This window comes from Cyanistes caeruleus, chromosome 16 (genome assembly GCF_971803275.1).
Source record: "Cyanistes caeruleus chromosome 16, bCyaCae1.hap1.1, whole genome shotgun sequence".
NCBI classification, from domain to species: domain Eukaryota; kingdom Metazoa; phylum Chordata; class Aves; order Passeriformes; family Paridae; genus Cyanistes; species Cyanistes caeruleus.
This window is the reverse complement of record NC_141716.1, coordinates 1,126,394-1,151,130: the sequence shown is the minus strand read 5'-3', so window position 1 is coordinate 1,151,130 and position 24,737 is coordinate 1,126,394. Positions and strand designations below refer to the sequence as shown.

Sequence of the window (24,737 nt, the reverse complement as noted above, 5' to 3'; positions counted from 1 at the left end):
CCCTCCTGCACCCAGGGACAGCGAGGGACAGCCAGGGCTGAGGGCCCCTCTCAGCTGGGGCTCCTCTCCAGGCTGAGCAGCCCCAGCTCCCGCAGCCTTTCCTGGGCACGGAGATGCTCCAGGCCCTTCAGCACCCTCACAATCTGCGACGGAAGGGCACGGCAGGCCCGGGCCGCCTCGAGGCCGGGTCGAAGGCCCGTCGGGCTGGGGTGGCAGGGCGGGCCGAACCAGGCAGGAGGGCCAGGCCGGGCAGGGCCGAGCAGGGCAGGGCAGGGCAGGGTGGCCCCGGGGCCCGGCCGAGCGCGGCCCTGAGGCGCCCCCGCCGCCGCACGAGGCCCGCGCGCGCTCCCGGGGCCGCCCCGCGGTCACGTGCGCGCCCCCCGCGGTCACGTGTCCCGCCGCGCTCGCGCCCCCGCCCCGGCGGCGGCGGCCCCTCAGGACGGGATGTAGTCCCGGCCGGGGGCGCGGCGGAGGGATCCCCGCGCCGGACCCAGCCGCAGGGCGCGGCGCCTCCTAGCGGGACCGGGGTAGATCCCGCCGCCGCCGCCATGGCCGCGGCCGCCCCGGTGCGCCCCGCGGGGGCCCCCCCGCGGCGGGGCCGTGTCACCGCCCGGTGCCGCGGGCGCGGCGGGGCCGGTCCCACCGGGACCCCCGGGGCTCCCCCGCCCCCCCGGGGCGCGGCCCCCTCCCCTCCCGCCGGACAATGAGTCCCGTATGCTAATGAGGGTCTGGCGTCACTTCCGCTCTTTCTCGGCCGCCATCTTGGCCCGGGCAGGCTCTGGGCAGCGGGACCCGGCTGTATTGTCTGAGGGGCCCGGGCGCTGCCCCCGCCCGCGCCCCCGCCCCGGGCACCCGGCCCAGTCACCGCCGCCCCCGCCCCCGGGGCCGCTCCGCACCGCCCGCCCCGCACACTGCACCCCCCCCGTCATTTCCCCCTTTGTCTCCCCCGCGCCGCCGGCGGCTCCGCTCCGCCCGCCCGCCCCGGGACCGGGCGGCGCCGGGGAGGGTCCGGCGGCCCCCCCCGCCCCAGCCCGCCCTCGCTGCGAGGAGAGCCCGGTCAGGTAGGTGCGAGCGCGGGTCCGCGGTGCGACCCGGGCGGGGACAGCGCCCGACCGCCCCCTGCCTCCCCCGGGCATCCCGCGCCGTGCCCGCCGCCCTGCCCGCCGCACCGGGCGTGCGGAGCTGGCAGCGGCCCCTCCCCGCCCGCACACATGTTGAGGAGCCCCGGAGGCTGCGGGCACCGCGGCGCTGCTCCCTCGTCGCCGCCGGCCCCGGCCGCCTCCCTTCCCCACACGGACGTGTCCCGGCAGCCCGAGATACCGGGACCGCGAGCCGCCGGCCGGGTCCGGCATCCCGGTGTGCAGCTGCACCGGGCCCCGCCGGCGGAGTTGGTGCTGAAGCGGCGCCGGGGATGCGATGAATGGGAGCAACCGAGGGGACCCTGCCCGCGGGAAAAGGCGGGATCCGCCGCTGCCATCCCGAGCCGCGGCTGCGGGGATGGAGCGCCGTTACCTCACCCATCCCTACCCCGGGCTACAGTTACCGGCACCCGTTTCTCAGACAAAGGCGGGGGACGCCAAACCCGGAGCCTGGCAGCCGCACCGGATAGACACCCCCGTGGCACGCACCCCCTTCTCCCGGCGGCCGCAGCCCGGGCGGGGGTTCCAAAACAAGTGGCAGTGCGTGCGCGGGGCCGGGGTGTCCGCGCAGCCCCGGTGCCTCCCGGCAGCGGCCGCGGGCGTGACACCCCGGCCCCCCCGCATCCACCGCAGCCCGGCCGGGGCGCTGCGCGGCGGCAGCCGGCAGGGGGCGCCCTGCGCGGCGGGCACCGCTGCGGCGGGAGGGGGGGCCGGGGCACCGGGCCGGGGCACTGCTCGGCCGCGGATCGCGGGGCCGGGCCCGCTCTGCGCACGTGGCTGCAGCCCCCGCTGCTTCTTCTGGGACCGCGGGGCACAGCCCCGTAACAGGGCGCTCCCAGCCGTTGCTGGTCGGTGTTTGTTGGGTGTATTTGAGCCGTTTGGTAGGTGTCAAAGAGGTTTGCGTTCCTTGTAGAGAAATTCCCCTAATTCTTAAGTTGTGGGTTTTTTCCTAGCTACGTTTCTATTTATTTTTGCTGCTATTTTCTATTTCTGTTTGGAGGTGTGAGGTAACGGAGGCAGAGGATTCCCGCCTGTCAGGGTAGCATGGACCGACCTTAGCTGGCTGCTGTGCAGCTCAGCCCTGTGTGCCCCAGCACTGCTCCCTCCTGCAGGGTCTCCTACTCGGGAAAACTTTCGCTTCAGGACTCTGCGAACTCATAATCACGAGTTGTCATCCTTCTAGGTGAGAAAGATGGATCAATCTGCTTAAGAAACAGAAAAACCTTTTTTTTCCCGCTTTTAATAACAAACCAAAGCTTGGTTCCTTTGCAGATGTGCAGTTGCAGATGTTGGGCAGTAATTTGATATCAGTAGATGGACATGTACCATGATACGTGCTGAAATCTTAAGAGACAACAGGAGAGAAACACCCTGTTGTTCAGAGAATTGCACCAGATGCTGATGGGTTGTAACATAATGGTTACCTTTAAGATTATTACAGCAAGTACTTCCATCCAACTTCAGTCTAAATAGAGATGTCCTTTTTGACACACAACAAATAACTTGTTCTCCAAAAGTGATACTGAGCTAGATGTTTTTGCACTATTTTTGGTGGTTAGCTGCCCTTTGCTCAACTTAGTATTATTTCTTAGTTAGCATTCAAGAGTGACTTTTTGGTATCCAGTAGACATGAGATGCTCCCGGGGGACATCTGTGAGATCATTGAAAACTGATATCATTTTACAGCCCCATTACCAAAAATAATTGTTTTGTTTTGAATTGAAGTGCTGGTCCATCAGACAGGTTTGTAGAAGGCATCTCTTTAGGTTCCCACTGTTTGTGCTTCAGAGTGTATTGTTCTGAAGAGCCTGCAGTTCACTTGTGTTAGGCTGTGGGAGGGGATGTGGATGTGCAGCAGATGGAAGGTGAAAGATTCCTTTGCCTGTAGATGAGACAGACAAGTGTCACAGATGGGAATGAAAAGTCTTTACTGGAGAGGAACTTCCTGAAGGTATGGAAAGTTCATGCCCTGCAGTGTTAGGCATCAGCAGCACAAACACAGTGCCCAGGAAGGTGTGTGTGCTCCTCAGGCTGAGAGGGGGAGCTTGATGTGCTTTCTGTGTGTGTAGGGCAGAAGTTGCCAGTGGTCAGAAGTGCTCCCTGTCACTGACACAGAGGTCCCTGCTATTGCCACAGCGTGTGGGTTAAGTGTAAACTCTCATTTATTGGTGCTGCCCAGAGTCCCTGTGCTGTTCTGAGCTCCCTGTGAGCTCTAGGGAAATTCAGGCCACATGTTCTGGGGCAGGTGAGTTCTCCTGCTCACACACTGCAGGGTGAATAATGGGTGATTATTCCCTGCTCAGCTTTACCACTATAATAACATAAATACTGAAAGTAAACATTGAAGTTTACAGTAGAATTCCTGGAATACGGAAACATATCAGAACCTTATCAGTAGTCATAAGTTATACAGTCCAAATGTATATTTTATAGCTTGTTATTAAGATGGCAGCTGATTTGATTGATGCAAAGAAAGAAATTGAAACAAGTGATTTTGTGGAAGCAAAGACGGTGCTCCTGGGTTAATGTGTTTCTTTTGAGGTGGCTGAAAATAAGATTTAGCACCTTAATAGGAAATGTATTGGGGTGGTTTTTGTGGGGTTTTGTTTTCAGAAAGGGAAAGTTACCTTTGCTCCAGTACTTGAAATGTTTAAGGGAGACAAGATTCAGTTGGTAATGAACAAAACAGTATCAGATATGAGGAGGACCAGTTTAAAGACTGTAAGAGAGGTGCCACGAGAGGCAGGGAACAGCTCTGGGGCTGCAGCTGCTCAGTGTATTCTTTCACAGGTGCCATTGAAGCTGCTCTACCTGCATGGGCAAAATTGAGGAATTTTTAAAAGTCATTAGTTCAGCTGAGTTTGTATATTAATAATGCTACATTTAGTGGGATTATTTTCTTTAAGATGCATGCAACATGCTTTTTAAAAAGGCAACAGCTGACTATGCTGGCCTGTATCTAAACAAGCATCACAGGATTTTTTTTGTTATATTGAGTCAAGAGCTGCTCTGTGCCCAGAGTTATAGAGATATATATATATAGGGTATGGTTCCTACGAATATAACTGTAACAGGATAATTTTTAATGTGGAAATAGTTCTGCTTATATAAATAAATCTGTTGCTAGAAGTGTTTATTGATAGTGTAAGAGATGGAGATGGCAATGAAAGGTGCTGCTCTGAGTCTCTGCATTGGAAGAAGAAGAACCCTTGTTGCTGTTAATCTAGTTTTATTAAAAATAAATCCTATACCTTCAGTATATGTGGGAGGTTTATTTTGCCTCACCTCACACATTTGGGAAGAATGCCTTAGTTTTCCTGGACAGAATGGCCAAATTGGCCTGTTCCTTTTGAGCTTTCAGGAAGAACTTAAGTGTGGTTTAAAAATCAGATGTGTGTTCCAGATTTGAATAAAGGCTTCTTGGAGAGGGTGTAACTCATGTTTACCTGAGGGCCATGTGCCTCAAGGCAAGGACTGCATTGTTCAGAGCTTCACTGCAGCTCTGGTGTCAAAAGGTAAACAGGAGCTTGTATTTAGTGTCTCTGATTTCCCTGTAGTGCTCTTGAAAGTGAATGAAGGTTGATGGTTTGGAGTAAGAATGGAGTAAATACCATTTTTTCTGCAGTGAGTCACTTTCAGTTACTGCCATTTATATCCTTACTGGTTTTTTGTTGTTGTTGTTGTTTTTTTTTAAGGTGGCATTAAAGATTATTTAGATGAAAACTGACAGTGGCTGTTGAGTCCAAGGCCTGTGTAGTTGGCCCTGTGGACACATCACACCTGCAGATGTATGCAGATCATGTGGCAAAAACCTTTCATTTAATATCTACTCCTCAAGTAGTGTCTAAAACAATTTACAAGAAACAAAAATATAACAACTTTGAGAGCAGCTGTTCCCTGAGGGAGCACTCCAACTCCTCCTGCAGATGGAGGAAAGGACCTGTTCTCAAGCCTTCCCTCACTGTTGGCTGTTTCTTCCCTGCCCCAGGTCTCAGCCAATGCTTTCTTTCGCTGTGTTCTTCCTCTCGTGTGCAGTGATTTCTGACGGGACTCTGGATCTCAGTTTGTGCTCGTGCTGCAGCTGGGCCAAGGAAGCTGTTGGTGATGCAGCTTCATAGCAGCAACAGCAAGGGGACAAAATGGCTCTAGAAATCAAAGTGGGCAAAATAGTGGTCTTAAAATGCTTTTTTTTCACCTAAATAGTCAAACTCAAGTTTGTGATCTTCTTTTTTGTTTTGTTTCCCCATTGCTGCTGCTATGAAGCCCTTTGCCTATGGAAGGTTCCTGAGGCAGATGGAAGACAGCAGTAGCTGAGGTGGACTAACGCTGGAATGTAGGCAGGGATTGGAGCCCTTGGGAGCTATGCTTAGACAGAAAGGGAGAGAGGTAAGAAATGTGCAGTGTGAGACTGATCTGAAGCTCTTGTTTACAGCCTTTTCCCTGTGTTGTAATGGCAGCGTTTGTGCCTCGCGTGTGTGAAGTGTAAGGCAAGGGAAAACAAGCGGCACCAGCCTCCTTCAGTGCCTATTTTTACCCTTGGAAAACTCAGATGCAGCCAGTTGGCGAGATCCCTCCAGTATCTGATGGATCTGCTGTCTGAGACAGCGTGGATTGGCGGGGCTTTGGATGAGCTGGGGAAAGCATTCGTGTGCTCTTTTGTGTGCTGGTTTGTGCTGCCCCTCACACACAGCCGTGCCTGTGGCTGCTGAGGGCACAGCAGGGCTGCCCTGCAGTCTGGGTGTGAATACCTGAGTGTGTCTGTGTTGTGTGAGTGTGTCTGTGTGTGTGTCTGCCTGTGTGTGGGGGAGTGTCTGTGTGTATCTGTGTGTTTGTATCTGTCTCTGTGTGTATCTGTGTGTGTGTGTGTCTGTGTGTGAGTGTATTTGTATTTGTGTGTGTGTGTGTCTGTGTGTGTGTGTGTATCTGTGTGTGTGTGTGTATGTCTGTGTGTGTGTGTGTCTGTCTGTATCTGTGTGTACGTGTGTGTATCTGTATCTGTGTGTGTCTATGTCTGTGTGTGAGTGTATTTGTGTGTGTGTGTGTGTATCTGTATCTCTGTGTGTGTATCTATGTGTGTCTGTGTGAGTGTGTCTGTGTGAGTGTATCTGTGTGAGTGTATGTGTGTGTGTGTATCTGTGTGTATCTGTGTCTGTGTGTGTGTCTGTCCGTGTGTGTGTGTGTGTGTGTGTGTGTGTGTGTGTGTGTGGGAGCTGCCAGGGCAGGGCTGGAGCTGTTTCCTGCTGCCCCAGGCCTTGGCCGTGGCCCAGCACCGCTGTTTGGGTGAGGGCAGGAGCTGCTCTGCCCCCAGCCACTCCTCTGGCTGCATCAGGGCTCTGCTCTGGCTGTTGACACGGTGCTGATGTCAGGAAACATGACACAGAGGGCAGGGGACCGTTTTCGCTTACAGTCTAATCTGGCTGCAGTTCCCCAGTCAGTGTAATCCAGTCATAAATTACGTGTATATTGATTATTTGCTTTGTTCTTGCACATTTTACAGCGACTACTATGTTGCTTTGTTTAATTACACAAATGTTTTTGTGAGCTTTGGATTGAAAATTCTAAGATGATTCTTGGTTTAATTTAAATGGTAACTGCTCATTCATTAATTGTGCTTCTATTTCCAAAATTATTTTTATTCTGGGATGGTTCTTGCTTAGCTACAATCTAGATGAGGATTATTTTGGAATTGTAGAGCATATTCATGCAGCCTTTTTTCCTGATCACTGAAGTGTGGATATCATGGTGTAAGCAAATAATATCCTTTGTGCTTCAATGATCTCCAGTCTCAATTTCAAATTTCTGCAAGATGTGCAGGCTTTATTGCATTTCACACCAAAATCTTTTAGAAATAGCCCTGAACAAGCCTGGCTCTCACACTGAGGATGTGTATTGAATATTGATTTAGCTACCCATGTTGTGTGCATATAAACATTTATCTGTGGAGGTCTTGAACAGTCATAAAAGATATTCTCTAAGATGACAGGAGGTGTGCAAGCCAAATTCTGGAGCTCTAAGTGCCTCTAATTCAGGATTTCCTATGCCCTAGAGAATGGACACAATTTCAAAATGCTTTTCAGAATGCAATAGGGGTTGCCAGAGTTGATGGGGCCTTTATCATGTGTGTTGAAAGGATCCCTCAGAAAACATTCAACTGCAGCTACCAGCATTCTTTAACATACCTCAGCCTACATCAGCAACATCAGAGAACCCACCAGGAGTTCCCAGCAGAGCCCAGGGAAGCGATTGTTCATCGGAACAGAAATAAGGAGTTGTGGTTCCCAGAGCAAGCAAAATTTACCATTTTGTAATTTACATTGAGGCATAGAAATGCCACAGTGGCCAGGACTCCTGCTGAACAAAGTTGATGAGGAAACAGTTAATTCCCGCTCAGTTTTGCAGTGAGTGTCCACACCCACCAGATGGAGCTTCGGGCTCCAGTGGAAAATTCCAGAAATTGAGCAAGAATGAGAAGTGTGTAAATGACTTAGGAGATCCCTGTCTGCTGGACTGCAGAAGGTGGTTTTTTAGCCTTTAAATAAAGAAAGAATAGAGACTGAGGCATATCAGCCTTACTGATTCCTTTCACTACCACTGCCTTCCATAGTTCTTCCTCGGATGGGAAGTTGGGAGTTCTTAGTGCAAGAGTCAAGCTGAGGCTAGGCAGCAAGCCCAAGCAGAAAGGTATAACCAAACTTTACTAAACCTTTGATGAAAATGGCCTGTAACCACAGAAATGGGATAATAAAAGTTTTTAGTCTAAGAATTTCCTCCCAAGGATAGGGTGGGTTTTTGTTAATACCACATTTTAGATGGACTTCTCTCCTGAGGCCATGTTTGTGTAGGATGCCCTGAGCAGTGGTGTGAAATGGTCCTTTTGTTTTGACACATAACTTGAAACCGGTTTTGGAAGTTGCTGATCTAATCTCTGAAGTGGTTTTTAATATTTTTAAATCCTTGGCTTTTTGACAAAGGGGCTGTTAACAAATTGCCTGTTTGCCTGTGAGGGAGAGCTGGAGTGTATCCTGTGCACAGCATGCTCAGGTCTGACAGTGCTTTGTCCAGGTAGATCTCCATCAGTTTGATAATGTTAGTTTTAAAGGTGAGGTTTTCAGAGGGTGCAGTGTGGGGTTTGTGTTGGTTCCTCTTTCATGTGCCCAGTCCTGTTTCTCCAAGCAGGAGGACAGGTGCTGGCTCTGCAGCCCAGATCCCTGCTGGAGCTGAGCACTGAGCAGCTGAAGGACCACCCTGGGCAGTTCCTCCCTGCTGCAGGTGCCTCGGGGGCCAGGCTGAGGAGATGCTCTCCACTGGAAATGTCGTTGTTACAAAACCAGCTCCCTCCAGGATTACAGCGGATTGCAAAAGGAGCCCTCACTTGTCTGGCATTTCAAATGTGCTGCTGAAGTGCAAATCGCATTACCTTCACAGGAGTGTGGGTGCACAGCCCTCGCAAAACTAGGCCAGAAATGCTTAAATAAGGAGGGAAGGGAAGAGTCCAAGGGAAGAAAGTGAGAATGCTCCATGTCAGCCAGTGAGGTGTGTTGGAATGGGCTCTTTAATCACTCGGTACAGGGAGGAGAGAGAGTTAATTGAAACTCTTACTTTCAAGGAAGCTCTTAGTAGTTTCTGTTCTCCCAAATTCTCTCTTCTCTCTGATACTTCTACTCCGCTTTTGTCTCACTTGCTCACTCTTCCCTGAGATAACCCTTGTGCTTCCTGGCTATCGCTGTTCCTTGCTCAGCTGTCCTGGAATTGCCAGGTCCCAGAGTCACAGCACTGTCCTCATGTGAAATATAGAATATTCTACACCATCACACCACAGAGCATCATTTCGCCTGCTTACACAGAGAGGCAGTTTTCTGATGCTGTGGGAACCACAGGTTCCTTTTCTTGCTTATTTCCCCTGTATTTTAAGAGATTTCACTCTGTGTTGCACTACAAGCTTTCTCTGCAAATTGTTTTGTGGCTGGTTTCCTAGAGCGTGCTATGAAAGGCAGTTTGCTGGGGAAGTTGTTAAAAGTTACCTTGTTTCAAAAGCAGTTGGAGTGGGGATATAAAAAGTATCAAGAAACCAAGTCTTGTTTCATCTCGCCCAGGAACACAGAGCTGCTGCCAGCTCTGATGTATGATTCTGTGTTGGGCAGTTAGGTATAAACCAGTAACTTCTTCAGCTTGAAATATTGGCAAAATACTGGCTAAAATCAAAGGAATTTGGATGACATTAAATAAGAAGCATGCCAGATACTTGGGGATCCTTGTCAGCAGCACAGCACAGGGAAATGATCCTCAGTGTTTGGGAGACCCAGCATGGGATGAAGTACTTCCCTGAGCTCAGTATCATCAGCCTGATGCAGTAATTGCCACTGATCTGCTCTCGAGGCTGATGGCTCCTCACCCAGAAGTGTGTGTGCTGCAGGGAGGACACCCTGGGAGAGAGTTCATTTGGACTTGCTAGACACACAGGGACACAGTCTGCCTTTTAGTCAGAAAAAGATCCAGTGTGAAACAAAATAACCCATCATCCATCCATCCATAGCTGAAGGTGTGGGTGATGCTCTTGTTAAAGCACATGCAATATTCCAATATTTAGTTTTACTGACATGTGAAGTATTTTAAGAATGTTGTCTTTTTTAATTTCTTAAAATGTTGTAGTGTCTTGTGTTGAAAGTGTACTTGCCAAAGAAAAGCACTCTGTATTTCAGACTGTGGATGTTCTTCTGAATAATCAAGAGATTAAAATCTCACCATTTATATTGCCCTGTTCCCTGGCAGAGTAATTATTAATGACTCGACAAGTTTTGTTTTTTATAAACTTCAGCTATTTGCTATTTTCAGACGTCATGGTTCTGATGTTACATGTTGTATCTCCAGTGTGTGCAAGACTGACTTTGTATCCGTGGGTGATGTCAGTTGAAGAGGGCTCAGTCTTCCAACAAAGCGTGATCCTTTACTTGCCATTCCCCCAAACTTCCCATCCTCTGCCAGTTGTAATCTGAGTGCTTCCCAGGGAAAAGTGTGTCCCCAGGGCTGTGGCTGAAGGCCACGTCACCTGTTTGATGTCCCATGTGGTGTAAGGTGGGACCTGTTTGTGTGGGAACCTCCAAGGAAGTGTCCAGGGATGGTACCAGTGTCCCTGAGACATCAGGTGCAGCTGTGCTGTGCTGCTGAAAGCTCAGGTGAGGTGCACGTGGGGCTGAGCCCTGGCACTGCAGAGGGTGGATGGAGCGTGAGGAGGAGCATTCCCAGCCTCTGCACTGCTGGCTTTCTGAGCTAGGTACCTGAGCTGAAATCTGAGCGCTGCAGCGTCCCTTGTTGGAGCACAAACCTGCTCAGACTTGCTGCAGCACAGCTGCCCTGCAGCCCTGACAGAGACAGGGGCTGGGCTTGGTACTGATCACTGCCAGACTGCCCCTATCTCATCTCTTATCTCTTATCTCTTGTCTCTGTTTTGTCCAGCAGGATATGAGCCTTCCTCTGTGGCCGGGCTTTGGGCTCCCCCTGGGGCTGTAACAGCCCTGAGGGGGCTGTTCTGCAAGGAGAATTGGCTTTGGAGGCTTGTGCTTGAAACTTGTCCAATGAGTCTGAGACGCCCAAGCACCATTCATTTTGGAGGTAAATGCCTCATCAGAAGCACTGCAGAGATGGGGAGGAGTAAAGATTTTCATTTGGCAAAGTATGGGCAAAAAGTCGTTGAGAGAATAGTTCTGACTGTTCATTTCTGAGGTTTGGACATTTTGAACTTAAAGGAACACCAACTTGGAATCTTGAAAAATTGAGAGGTTGGGGGCCTTTGGATTCAATCACTGGCAGCTTCACTGCAGATTAATTGGTTTCCTGGTTTAAATTTTTCACTCTTCTGGCAGTTTAAAACCATCAAAGGTGAAAGTGAAAGTTGGTTTAGACTGCAGAAGAGATTACTCTGGAATGCTAAACAAACAGGGGGAAACCCTCTGACTTGGGACAGGGAAGTTCAGAGATCTGCAATTTAAGTTGGATGTCCCTTTAAGTTATTCTTTGGAATATTACATGACTTATTTGAATCTCAAGTGAAATGTTTAATTTTGGAAATTCAGCTGAAATGTTCTTTATTAAGGTATTTTCTATCATTTGTCTATGAACTGATCAGTCATAGTGGGCTGTATAAAGGGAGGGAAGAATCCTGTGAAAAGATAAAACCAAAGGGGAAAAACCCCCAAGAGCAAACCAAACAAAAACAAATGAAAGAAAATATAACAATGACAGATTGAAATGTTGGTACTTGCCTTGCGTGGGGGGAGGGAGAATCATTTGCATGATGTGTTTCACTTGCAATTTGCTCCATGTTATTGTTATTGAAATTGAACCAGGTTACTGATAAAATTGTAATGATAATGTACATTTACAAAGTTAATGAGTTAAGTTTGCTCTAGTAAACAGCAGTAATGTCCTGGCACCCAGCCCACAGAAAACTGAAGCTGTGGTACAGATTTGCAGTGTCTGGGTTGCACTGAGGATGCTGATCCTGGGTTCCTGTTGCTTTTTGATTTTAATGCCAACTGTTACTGAGAAATTTTTAATACCCAAACCCAGGCTGGCTGGTAGAGAGCTACCCTTTTAATGAAGTAATTTTTAGCATAATCTGAATCTTATATACTAATGTGTTACCACACTGCATGAATTTTTTTGATTATGGTGTTTGACTCTGCTGCAGCCCTTCCCTTTTAGCATTATTATGGATATTAAGAAATTTGGGGTTGAATTATTGGAATGAAAACCATGGGATCATGATACAGACCTAACAAAGGCAATGGACCAGAGTAGAGGGTTTAAGTGTGTGGGGTCGGGTGTATTGTAGGGGAAAGGAACACCTTTTAGAATAAGGGTTTGAAACATTGCTTTTTCTGTAGGAAAAAGATGGAGTATTGCATGCTGGGAACAAGTGCTTTCCATAAGGTAGCTAAATTTTAAAAGTACATTTGTTTCATTTTGTTTTAGGCTTTGCTTAAGTATTGTAATCTAGTAATTTTGTCCTTTCTGCAGTTTTCATTTTGATTAGACCTCTGCAAATCTTTCTTCAAAACTTAACAAAAACCCAACCAAAAACTCAGACCTGGCCTACACCTGCAGTTTGCCATTTCTGAAACATTGCTCAGTGTGTACAGAAAAATATTTGAGGATTATCAATAATTGTATTAATTCTTCCATGATTTCAAAATTGCAGGTACTAACACTGTTACATTTGAAAATGTGAATGTGTTTGGTGACTACAGAGAAATGACCAAAAAGTAAAAACAATTTGTTAAATGTAGTCTCCATTCACATCTCTTTAGAACCAAAAAGCCTCAAGCCTCAAAACACCATCCCCAAGAAGCCCCACCCCTCAGGAATGCTGTCAGCAGAAATTCCAAGTAAATAGTCTCCTTTTTTTCCCTTTGTTCCTGTGAATAGCAAGACATAACACACTGGAGGAAGTCTGGGTAGATGAGTCAGGACTTATTTCATTAACTGCAGTTAAATGTTTTGGCCAGGTTTCCCCAGGAAACAAAGCTTACACAATTTTTCAGATTGTGGCTTGTCTCCTGAGCCCCCCCTCCCTCCTCCCAGCCAAGAGAGCCATTTTCACCCAGATTGGGTGGAGATGGAGGTCTGGAAAGAAAAATGAGCACCTTTAAGTTGGATTAAGTATCTCTCCAGGAAGAGAGGAGGCAGGTTTGAAGGTCCCCAAGTTCCCTTCACACCTCTGTCCACACACAGCCTGTTCCTCAGCGGGAGCAGCAGTGCCGAGGGGCTGCCAAGGCTCTGGGGGAGGAGGAGCTGCAGGGAGGGGACAGAAGTGCCACTGCTCAGCCGGGGCCACTGCCCTACTCCAGGCCCCTGGAGCTGGCCCGGCCTGGCCTGACCCAGCTCAGAGCCAGCCCAGGCTCAGCAGGGAGGAGGAGGAGGAGGAGGAGCAGGGCATTGCCTTGACTGAGTGTGTGAAGTGTGCAGCTCCAAATGAGGTGTTGTGCCTGACTGAGTGCTTGCATAGAGTGCATTATTCCATGGATACAATATTATTGCAGGTACAGCAGCAGCTCATGATGCCCCGTAAAGCTTTTCTTTCCCAGAAAGAAAAGCAGGCTCGTGCCAGGGAAAGGGATATGTTAAAAAAGAGGAGGAGGCGACAAGACTATCTCAAAAGAAGCGTGGAGCCACAGAAAAACACAGAAACAATAAAATGGCACAGGGATGATGAGAAGAGGAGAGAAAATGAGCAAGTTAAGGACAAAGATATCAAGAAGCGGTGGAGACAGGATGAGAGAGAACGACGAAAGAATGTGGACGCTATGAATTGGCACAGGGAAGAGGAGAAGAGGGAAAATGAGCGAGGTAAGGACCAAGAAGGCCAAGAACCAACAAAGAAAGGAGGAGAGGGGGAAAGAGCATGGAAAGGATGGACCTTGTGAAGCAGTAGAGGATGACAAGGGGGAGAGGGGAAAACAGAGAGGAGTAGTTGTTTTTTATAAGCATGCACAGAAGTAACAGCAAATAGTATATTTTAGTTTAAAATTGATTAAAATGTTGCTTTAATGATCTAGAGTTCCTACACTGCTGATTATTTTATTAAGGTAAGATTGACCCAAGGATGTCTGAACTCAGTCACGATGGGACAGAACAGGCTGGGTTTGCACTTTGCTCATACAAATGTCTGTTTTGCACACTTGCTCACACCTAATGCTTTGTTCAGCACTGCAGTTGGTAATTCTGGTTGCCAGATCACCAAAAAGCTCAGGTTTTCTCAGTATTCATAATAGGAATAAATGAGAACATTAGGATGGGAAGGGTCAACTTCATGTGCTCCTAAGAAAAAACTGATGCTTTATTTCATTCTTTTTAATAATGTTCCTAGGAGGGTTGTAATCGCATCCACAGTTTTATTCTGAGGTCAGTTCCTTAGCAAAAGTTGGATGGAAGTATAAATTTCATGGAGTGCTTTTAAGAAATGCTCAGCTCAAGGGATAAAAAGAAGAAATGAGAAGACTTTAAGAAGAAATTCTTCCCTATGAGGTCCTGACAGAGGTATCCCAGAGAAGCTGTGGTGCCCCTGGATCCCTGGCAGGGTCCAAGGCTGGGTTGGACAGGGCTTGGAGCACCCTGGGATAGTGGAAGGTGTCCCTGCCATGGCAGGGGTAGAACTGGATGAGCTTTAGAGTCCCTTCCCACCCAGGCTATTCCATGATGATCCTATGAAGGATTTACCTCAGTGCAGGAGGGGTAGCTGGAGTGGCCTCTGTGAAGCTGTCCCCTGGCCAGCTCATACAGGTCTGGGATGCCTGAACGAGATAAAAGGCACTGGGCACTACAGGGTTTGTTTACAGCTCTTGGGGATTCCACAATTGGTTTTCACTTGCCATTTCCCAGTGATGCTGTCCCCAGACCCTGCTGAGTGCAGGCTCCTGCTCAGTGCAGTGCTCAGGGTCCCCCACCTTCTGTGCCTGCTGCCCTGGCAGTGGCAGGACATGGTGGCATTTCCAGTTAAGCATAAAGAGAAGAAAACCTAGAGTAGGTTTGCTAGAAAACTGGAGTGGTGCTGTCATGGTTCCTTTACACAGCAGCATCTTCCAGCAGATGATTTCTTTAGGACTTAGTTGCTGGTTGAAAGCCACCGTTTTACTCTGCATTAGACAGTAGAAATCCATTGTGCTTGGTTGTTCTGTACCATAGCTGAGACACCAGCCAAGGACAAGGAGCACCCTGAATAATGTCCAGGCATGAAAGTAACACAGCAGGGCACACCTGGAATATTGGCTGAAGATTCCAGTGGAGGGAAAAAGGCTGTGTTGGTGTGAAGCTGCACATGGGAAGATTCCCCCATTTCCTGGGTCAGAGCAGGAGCTGCCCAACACCTCTTACCTGGGGCATCAAGGGGTGGTCCTGACCAGGAGCAAAGTCCAAGAGACCCACTGGAGAATTAAGACTTCAGTTGTACTAAAATAGAAACAGCTTTTGCAGTATAGAGAGAGGTGCAGGCTTTCTGTCCTTTATCCCCTCTGCTGATATGACTGCTGTGGGGGTTTGGTGTTTGTCCCTGTCTCCAAGGGCACACCTCTGGGGTCAGAGTGCAGTGCAAGGTTCCAGATACAGCTCACACTCACTGTGCTTCCTTTGCCATTCCCCTGTCAGTGGTGCAGTCAGACAGTTTGTGTACACACACTCTGGACATGAGGGAGAGCTTTGGGATCTGCCTTCTGAGGCACCTGAAGATGCTGCCTGGGTATTTCTAGTCAGGGCATTGTTGGGGTTGGTTTTAAGCAGTCACTTATTCATTCCACCCAACACTTCATGTGGGTTGATGTGGTCAAAAATGCTTCAAGTGTCTTCCCTTAAACATCAGCTTTTGGTCAGATAAAGGATGTCTCATTTCCAGAGCAGCATTAATGCCTAGATGATTATTTGAGAGGCTGCTTAATCCCAACTACTTTTATGTCCCCATCCAAGGACATCAAGGAGGTGCCAGCAGAGTGATGTTTACATTGCAATTGGAGTTACTTGTTGTAAATAGAAATGAATGGAGATGCTAAAAGCTTTTGTTGTAGTCACAGTCTGTAGTAATATCAGATTGTATCTGGCTCTCCATTCACTACTCACTGATGAAATAGTCAGAAAATAAATAAAATAAAATGGACTAAATTTGCCTAACAATGAGGGGTTTTGTTATGATTGGGTGAGTTGGATTCAGCTATCCAGCAGAACTTGCAAAGTAAGGTTGATGTTAAAAGCTGACATCTAAAAGTTCAGGTTTCAGGTGTGAAGATCTGGTTCTGTCCTCTGTTAGGATGGGTTGTGATAGGAAGATACAGGGATTTTCATGTCTTTAAAATTTGACTGAGGCAGGCAAAGGGCAGGAGCAAGAAGATGCTGCAGGTAGACCAGAGATGTTATTTTCAGGCAGTTGTAAATAACTGGCTTTCTTTGACTTCCTGTGTGTCATGGTACCTGTGGCTCTATTAGACACCAGAACTAAGAGAAAGCATTTGATTCCTTTGGTGAAGAAGTTCAGTGGTGTTTTGAAATCAGCTGTTTTATATCAAGCAGTATTTTGAGACTTGTGGCTGACTCAGTTGTACAAGTGATCAGTGCCTTAAGACAAGCTCTGCACTGACTCTGGCTGTGTCATGAGACCAAAAATGCTTTTCTTTGCAAGCACAGGGTTTCATTCTTCAAGTGGGGACTTGGGTTTCGAGGAAAGCAGCCCGGCTTGCCAGGAGCTTTATTATACACTGTGTTCATGCACTGCTCTTTCTGCAGTTCATATTAATCACCAGAAATAACATCTCTGATGATCTCCTTGGATTTGAAATTCACTAGAAAATATTAAGTCAAATCCTGACCATACCTGATTGAGCTGTGTCACTGAATTTTTTTCTGAAAAAGGGGATCATGCAGCGACTGGAGGTGATTCTGAAGCACTGAAATCACTCTTCATGTCTTTAAAAGGCACCTGGCTTGCTCTAGGTTGTATTGGACATCATTTTAACAGTACAGATGAGGATGGATATAGCATAGGAAAAGAGCAGTTCATGAGTTGGATTCCTTTCAGTTGGGCAGCCCCAGCCAAGCCCAGTGGAACTGTGGGCATTGATGGGAGGGAGCCTGACAATTCCCAGGGACACAGAGAGGTTTAAGCCATCCCTTGTACTTTTCCCAGTGGTTTCTCTCTCTCTGGAGGGATCTGACCAAGCTTTCAGATCCCTTCTTCCTAGGAGAATGTTTGGTAAACAGCTTCAGCCAGCTGAGTACAGTAGAGGGAGGAAACAGCGTTCATTTCTTACCTACAGCAGGATATGAGAAGCATCTTTAGCACTGAAGAGACACTGAAATGTCTTGCAAGACTGACACAAACCTTGAAGCTCAACTTGCCAGTTTTGAGATCAGTTAGGAGACATTGCACAAAAGTGCCCTTTGCGGCCCCATGAGCAGCCCCAGCAGGGAGCAAGCCAGAGAATGTAACAGTGTGTTAGGGAGTGGTACAGCTCTGGTACCAGTTCTGTGGGGGAATGAGGGAGACAATTGCTGATAATTAAAAGTGCAGCACTATCAGACAAACCACATTTGACTTAAACCTTTTCTCTTACTTTTCTTTTCCAATAGAAACTATGTTCCAACTTCCTGTCAACAACCTTGGCAGTTTAAGAAAGGCCCGGAAAACTGTGAAAAAAATACTTAGTGACATTGGTTTGGAATACTGTAAAGAACATATAGAAGTAAGTATGGAACCTCCAAGGGTTAGAGCTAAAATGCTGCAGAGTTAGGGGGACAGGGAGGTGTTTGTGTATGCCATGATTTATTTGTAGACTTGTTGGGGTTCCACACAAAGTAGGAATTACTTAGAAACTTGAAATATAATGTACCTGTAAACACTTCTAGAAACATTAGTGGCTACTGAAATCCAGAAATGCTGGAAGAAGCAGGAATGATGTGGGATGTTGGGGCAGGCATGGGGCTGAGGTTTTCAGGAAGTGTTTTTGGTGCAGCAGGTCCTGAGGTTATAGAATCACCTTTGTGCCTGGGTCAGTTCCTGAAAGGGAAAGGTGTTCGTGCTGCTCTTCTGGACAAACTCTATCACTATGGCTTTGCCTGTTCCTTCGGTGTCTTATTAAAGAGCATTTAAGTGAGATGTGTACAAAAGAAACACCAGTCCTTCCTGCTTGTAGAATTTGTGGAGCAAGTCTCATGTTTAAGGGGAGAATTCTGACCTGGGACAATGTTACTTGCAGTATTCATTTCAGTGGAAGTGTTACTTTTGAGTCCTTATGTGCTGCTGACTTCATGCCAAAGAAATGCTTCACAAGATAATTTTTTTAATAAAAATTGGGTGTCTTGGGCATCACACATATCCAACTTTAAAAGCTTCCTATGTGAAATGAATTAAAAGCCAAAGAAAACAAATCAAACAAAATAAATACCACACCACCACCCCCAGAAAAAGCAGCCAAAAACCCCAAACCCACACACCAGTTTGGGAACACTTTTCTCCAGGACTGCTTTTAGAATGAGATGAGTTTGTAACCACAGCTGTTGGCTTGGTCAGGAGGATGAGTGGTGAAGATGTTCCACAGGAGAATATTCAGAGCTCCCCCATACTGCCCCACTGCCCTGAGTGATGGGCTCTGCCTTGGCCAGCAGCACCTGGGAGGGTGAAGGGGATGCTCAGGGATTGCTTAAAGGAAGTCCATGGGCCTTGGTTCTGATTCTGTCCTCTCTTGCCATCTTCCCTTCTCCAGGATTTTAAGCAGTTTGAACCTAATGACTTTTATTTGAAAAACACTACATGGGAGGATGTGGGACTGTGGGACCCATCGCTTACAAAAAACCAGGTTGGTAAGAGTTTCAGTTGGTGCTGAGGCTGGAGATGGGTCGTGCTGAAGGGCATTTCCCAGACATGCCAAGAGCTTTTCCTGCAGTTTTCCTCACAGGTTTTCAGGTGTTGGCAGCTCAAGGGACAGCAGAAAGCTACATGCTTTTTTCTTAGTTTTGTGAAGTCTGGTGTGTATCTCAGGAGCTGGGTGGCAGAGCTGATGGTCCTTGCTCAAGTCAAGCAGATGCACATTAGGAGCCCATTCCCATCTGCTCCCAAGCCTAGCACAATTTCATCAGTCCTCTGGCCAAAGGATCAACAGCTTTATACAATTGGCAGTGAGTCTTTCACCTTTCCTTGAATGTTTTATTCCTGGTTTCCATCCCTTCCAAAGCGGTTTCACTGGACACTCTCTGCTGCTTGGTGCAGGGTCACTGTCAGTGCAGCCCTGGGTCCCACAGGCTGTGTCCCACATCTGCTTTGGGCATTTCTGGTTCTGCTCAGCAGCTCAGTGACACTGGAAGTCCTGCTGTTGTGGTGTTTCTGAGCTAGTAATAAAGGAATTTTGAGTTGAGCCAGCAGTGGCGGGAGGAAACGATGCTGTTGGTTCCAGCAAGTGTTGTGGGCTGCAGCAGCCTCTGCTGGGGCTGCAGGACAGAGTCACCCCAGCAGTGACAGGTCAGAAAGCCCTCAGCAAAGGAGTCCCTGTGTGAGCACCTCAGAGCTCAGGGACTGCTCTCAGGACCTAGGGACCTTTTCTAGGAGCTCAGCTGCAGGGAGGAGACTTTTTGTGACTGACTCAGCCTCACCTGCCAAGTCACGGCCAAACCCTTGAGGGACCCTTTGGCACTCCCCACGTCGTGAGTTTGTTCATGTGGTCAGCTTTTTAGGCCAGAAATGGGAGAGAAGTGAATTGAAGGTTTGAGACAGTTGCAGAGGGTCTTGTGAGTATTGTTTAGAAAGGTTGTGTAGAGAATATCATGGGTGTTATTTCGCTGAGAAGTGCTGTTGATTATTTAGTCTGTGCTCTGTTCTCTGTTCAAGGACTATCGGACAAAGCCCTTTTGCTGCAGTGCATGTCCCTTCTCCTCGAAGTTCTTTTCAGCCTACAAAAGCCACTTCCGGAATGTTCACAGCGAAGACTTTGAGAACAGGATCCTGCTCAACTGCCCCTACTGTACCTTCAACGCGGACAAAAAGACTTTGGAAACGCACATTAAAATATTCCACGCTCCCAATGCCAATACACCGAGTGGAGGCATCAGCACTTTCAAAGATAAAAACAAACACGAGAGCCTTAAACCCAAGCAGGCTGACAGTGTGGAACAAGCTGTTTATTACTGTAAGAAGTGCACTTACCGTGACCCGCTCTACGAAATCGTTCGAAAGCACATTTACAGGGAACATTTTCAGCACGTTGCTGCTCCTTACATAGCCAAGGGAGGTGAAAAGTCCCTCAATGGTGCAGTTCCATTGAGCTCCAGTGCCCGAGAGGAGGGGGGTATCCACTGCAAACGATGCCTTTTCATGCCGAAATCCTACGAAGCTTTAGTGCAGCACGTGATCGAAGACCACGAACGGATCGGATACCAGGTCACGGCAATGATAGGTCACACCAACGTAGTGGTTCCGAGATCGAAACCTTTGATGCTCATAGCTCCCAAACCCCAGGATAAAAAGCCTATGGGACTCCCTCAGAGGATGAGTGCCCTCTCCGCCGGCAGCGTCCGCTCGCTCTCGTCACAGCAGATGATGAACAGACTCACCATACCAAAGCCCACGTTAAATTCTGCAGGAGTCAATATGATGTCAAATGTTCACCTACAGCAGAACAATTACGGGGTTAAATCGGTACCCCCCAGTTACGTGGGTCAGCCAGGGGGGAGGCTCAGCCTCAGTGGCAATTCACCTGTTTCTCTTTCCCAACAATCACAAAGCATGAAACAGTTTTCAGCGAGTGGCAATGGAAGGTCTTACACTCTGGGAGGGGAGCAGAGGTCCCAGGCCAGGTACTCGCTGCAGTCTGCCAACTCCTCCTCGCTGTCGTCGGCGCAGCTCAAACAGACGTCGCTGTCGCAGTCCCAGGCAGCGTCCAGAGCTCTGGGCCAGTCTGGCTCCAAATCCCCCGTGGCTGCTACAGGTCCTTCCGCTGTCAACACCTCGTCCACGCAGAAGTGGAAAATCTGTACAATCTGCAACGAGCTGTTCCCCGAAAACGTGTACAGCGTCCACTTTGAGAAGGAGCACAAGGCCGAGAAGGTGCCTGCGGTGGCCAACTACATCATGAAAATCCACAACTTCACGAGCAAATGTCTCTACTGTAACCGCTACCTGCCCACGGACACGCTGCTCAATCACATGCTGATCCACGGGCTGTCCTGCCCCTACTGCCGCTCCACCTTCAACGACGTGGAGAAGATGGCTGCCCACATGCGCATGGTGCACGTGGACGAGGAGATGGGACCTAAAACTGACTCCACGCTGACCTTTGATTTGACATTGCAGCAGGGCAGCCACACCAACATACACCTCCTTGTCACCACCTACAACCTGCGGGATGCTCCTGCCGAGTCCGTAGCTTACCATGCTCAGAACACGCCCCCGGTCCCGCCAAAGCCGCAGCCCAAAATCCAGGAGAAATCTGACGTACCCGTCAAAAGTTCTCCACAAGCAGCGGTGCCCTACAAAAAAGATGTGGGGAAAACTCTGTGTCCTCTGTGCTTTTCAATCCTAAAAGGCCCCATCTCTGACGCGCTGGCACATCACCTGCGGGAGAGGCACCAGGTGATTCAGACAGTTCACCCCGTGGAGAAGAAGCTGACCTACAAGTGCATCCACTGCCTGGGCGTGTACACGAGCAACATGACGGCCTCCACCATCACGCTGCACCTGGTGCACTGCAGGGGCGTGGGCAAGACCCAGAACGGGCAGGACAAAGGGACGTCGTCCCGGCTGGGCCAGTCGCCGGCGGCCGCGCCCGTCAAACGCGCCTACGAGCACATGGAGTTCCCCCTGATGAAGAAGAGGAAGATGGACGACGATGACTCCCCCTCGGCCTTTGAGGAGAAGCCTGAAGAACCTGTAGTTCTAGCACTGGACCCCAAGGGTCACGAAGATGATTCGTACGAAGCCAGGAAAACATTTCTTACAAAATACTTCAATAAGCAGCCCTACCCCACTCGGAGAGAGATTGAAAAGCTGGCGGCCAGTTTGTGGCTCTGGAAATCTGATATCGCATCTCACTTCAGCAACAAAAGGAAGAAATGTGTTAGGGATTGTGAAAAATACAAACCTGGGGTGCTGCTGGGCTTCAACATGAAAGAGCTGAACAAAGTCAAACATGAGATGGATTTTGATGCTGAATGGCTGTTTGAAAACCACGACGAGAAGAATTCCAGAGTCAATGTCAGTAAGACTGTTGATAAAAAAATCAGCTTAGAAAAAGACAATGACAGTTCCTCAGACAGCTACGAAAACCTAGAGGAGGAATACAACGAGAGCCGCAGTCCCTTTGGCCAGCACATGTCTGACCTTGGTGGGAAAGCCTCGTCCGACAGCACAGTGCAGAACCCCCAGGACAGCATAGCCAAGGAAATCACGGAGGAAAACACCTTACAGTCTCCAGAGAAGGCTGAGCAAAAACAAGAGGAAAGCTCCAAATACGAAGAGATGATTGCTGCTGAGGAGCCAACAAAACTGGTGGGTGAGGTCTCAGATAGTGAAGGTGATCAGGATGACCAGGATGATGCAGTGGAGTGGAAAGATGGAGCTTCCCAGTCCGAAAGCGGGCCCGGTTCCCAGCAGGTTTCGGATTTTGAAGATAACGCCTTGGAGGTAAAACCAGAAGTGTGGACAGATGAATCTTCCCAAAGCGAAGATGCCGGGAGCAGTAAACCCACCGTGGAGGCCAAGGGGGGTGGATCTGAAAGTGATGAAGAGCAGTCAAAGTGGAAGAATCGTTCCTATGGAAAAGTAGAAGGGTTTTGGTCCAAGGACCAGTCGCAATGGAAAAACGCCTCCGAGCTGGAGGAGAGCCTGGCCAGCGAGCAGATGGAGTGGCAGAGCAGCACAATGGACAGCGAGGACGGCGAGGGCTTCGGGGCCGTGGGGGCCGAGCCCATGCACGGCAGCCTGCCCGGGGTGGAGCTCAGCAGCCAGCAGGCGTGAGCAGCTCTGCTGGGGCGGGTGCTGCTCCCCTGCCTGCTGCTCCCCTGCCTGCTGCTCCCCTGCCTGCTGCTCCTGCCCCGGGCCGGGCCTGGGGGCTGCCGCTGCCCGGGGCTGGCCGCAGCCGCTGGCCCGGGGGCCGGCGCTTCCTGCTGGGATGAGCACAGTAACTTAATGTGAAAATGGATACGCTGCTGGCTCCAGAGTGCACACGGAGAAAAGCAGAGGATTATTTTATCTGCATTTTCAACCCTCCTTTCACCTCGTCCATGTTGAGTTGTGTCTTTCCGAGAGGCCCCTCTCCGGCAGCGCCGTGCCAGTGACCCGGTGCCCTGTATAGCAGACTCTGGGGAAATGGAGTTTTCATGTATCATTCTGAATAGTTGAAATGTATATTTGTACAGTCTTTTAGACCTATTCAAGTGAAGCTTATGGAACTGTTCTTGTGTACCCATCATAGATCTGTTTCTCTTTTTTTAGTGTTGCCCTGCTGTGTAATAAATGCTGTATCTAGTTTCCCTAGCAAAGCTTGAGACTGCTCTAGTATGAATTTTGACAGACTTAGTTTTTGCACATAACCTTGTACAATCTCCAACCAGAGGCCAGCAACATAAAAATATATCTGGGCTCTGTTGTATTATAGAATTTTCTTGTTCTGAATATCCTTGACATGACAACTGATGACAAACATATTTCAGAGCCATTTTCTGAAATCTTTTAAGCTAAAAAAGAAAAATCACATGCAAGAAACAAGTTTGCAGCTACTAATTTTGACACCTTTTAGATCTGTATAAAAGTGTATTGTGTTGAAGCAGCACACTGAGACAAAGTGCTGGGTTTGGATATTTAGTTTTATCTTTAGTTAACACCAACAAGGTGTTGTATTCATTTATACCATCTAATATATGACACACTGTTGTAGTATGTATAATTTTGTGATCTTTATTTCCCTTTGTATTCTTCATTTAAGCATCTAAATAAATTGCTGTATTGTGCTTAATGTAAATATTTGCTTTTATTACATGCAAGTGCTCCATTCCTGGTTGGTAAATCCCACGTCACTTCATTCTTTCTTTTTGAAAGAATTCATTCTTTCTTTTTTGCCTCTGTTTTTGCAAGTGCTCCCCAGCCCTGCTGGAGCCTCTCTGTTCAGTACTTGCTGAATACTTCTCTCCTTCCAGGTTACTGAGAATCTGCAGAGTGACTTGGGCTGAAGGTGTTGTTCCTGTTCAGTGCTGTAGAACACAGTTATAAATAGCATTGTACTGGTGTGTTTGTTCTGCATCCTGGGGAAGGGAGGTCTGTGAATTCCTCCATGAACGGAGATTTGCTCTCAGCAAATCCTTCCCTGCCTGCACAGAGAGCTGGGCCTGGGGGCCAGGAGGGCTTTGGGACTCTGCCCCTTCCCCAGCGAGTAGCACAGGCCTGGGCCAGCCTGGAAGGTAAAGAAAAGTGATCACCTGAAAAACTGAGTTTGTTCAAAGCTGTGCTTGGTTTGGCCAGGCCAGGCCTGCAGTGTGGCCCCTGTGCAGGGAATTCACTCTGCTGTGATGATATAAACTGTTCCTCAGTGCAGTGGGGAAGTGCAGCAGCCTTTATCTGTTTAGCAAAGGCATGAACAATTTGGTATCCTTCTATCAATGTGCCACGTTTGTCTCAGTACCTGACAAGGCAACATTAGCAAACTCTAGTTAAAAATCAGATTTCAGTGTTCTGAACTCCTGCTGTAGTCAGTGAAGAATAAGACTGAAATAAGTAAGACTCTTTAGGAGTTTCCAGGAAATACCATTTTATACAATGATTAAATGAAAGGTTTTGCCCACAGCCATTCTCTTACCAGGATACCAGGGTTGGAGGTGGTTATTTTAAGTCCTGGCTTATATTTTCTAATACTTCAAACCAGTCACCCTTCAAATCTGGCTTTGAGGCTGGTTACGGATTCCTCTCGAGATTTGAGGCTAACCACACTTTTGAGGAAGTTGGAAAGAGGAAGAAAATAGCCCAATAAAAGTGGAAGAACCTTAATGCAGTGTGTGTAATTTAGGATATGATATGTGAGCAGGATGGGCTGGAAGCATTTCCCAGCCCCTGGAGCCGCTCCTGCCCTGCCACGGTGCGGC

General features: G+C 48.5%; 1 protein-coding gene across 25 annotated transcripts; it reads left to right on the top strand.

The window, feature by feature from the left end:
* The first annotated feature begins 787 nt into the window (after window positions 1-787).
* Window positions 788-23,623, top strand: ADNP (activity dependent neuroprotector homeobox). Of its 25 annotated transcripts, none has more exons than XM_086852550.1 (10): window positions 788-1,061; window positions 2,140-2,322; window positions 5,403-5,525; window positions 10,593-10,748; window positions 12,023-12,068; window positions 12,446-12,523; window positions 13,178-13,484; window positions 17,247-17,359; window positions 18,380-18,472; window positions 19,498-23,623. In XM_086852550.1, the coding sequence occupies exons 5-10, from the start codon at window positions 12,030-12,032 to the stop codon at window positions 22,618-22,620; spliced, it is 3,753 nt and encodes a 1,250-aa protein (XP_086708676.1). In that variant the 5' UTR covers window positions 788-1,061; window positions 2,140-2,322; window positions 5,403-5,525; window positions 10,593-10,748; window positions 12,023-12,029; the 3' UTR covers window positions 22,621-23,623. The 25 variants fall into 25 exon arrangements, with proteins under 25 accessions (XP_086708676.1, XP_086708685.1, XP_086708690.1 ...); XM_086852549.1 differs by having other exon boundaries at window positions 933-1,061; window positions 10,596-10,748; XM_023940162.2 differs by lacking the exon at window positions 788-1,061 and adding an exon at window positions 1,945-2,020.
* Window positions 23,624-24,737: the final 1,114 nt, after the last annotated feature.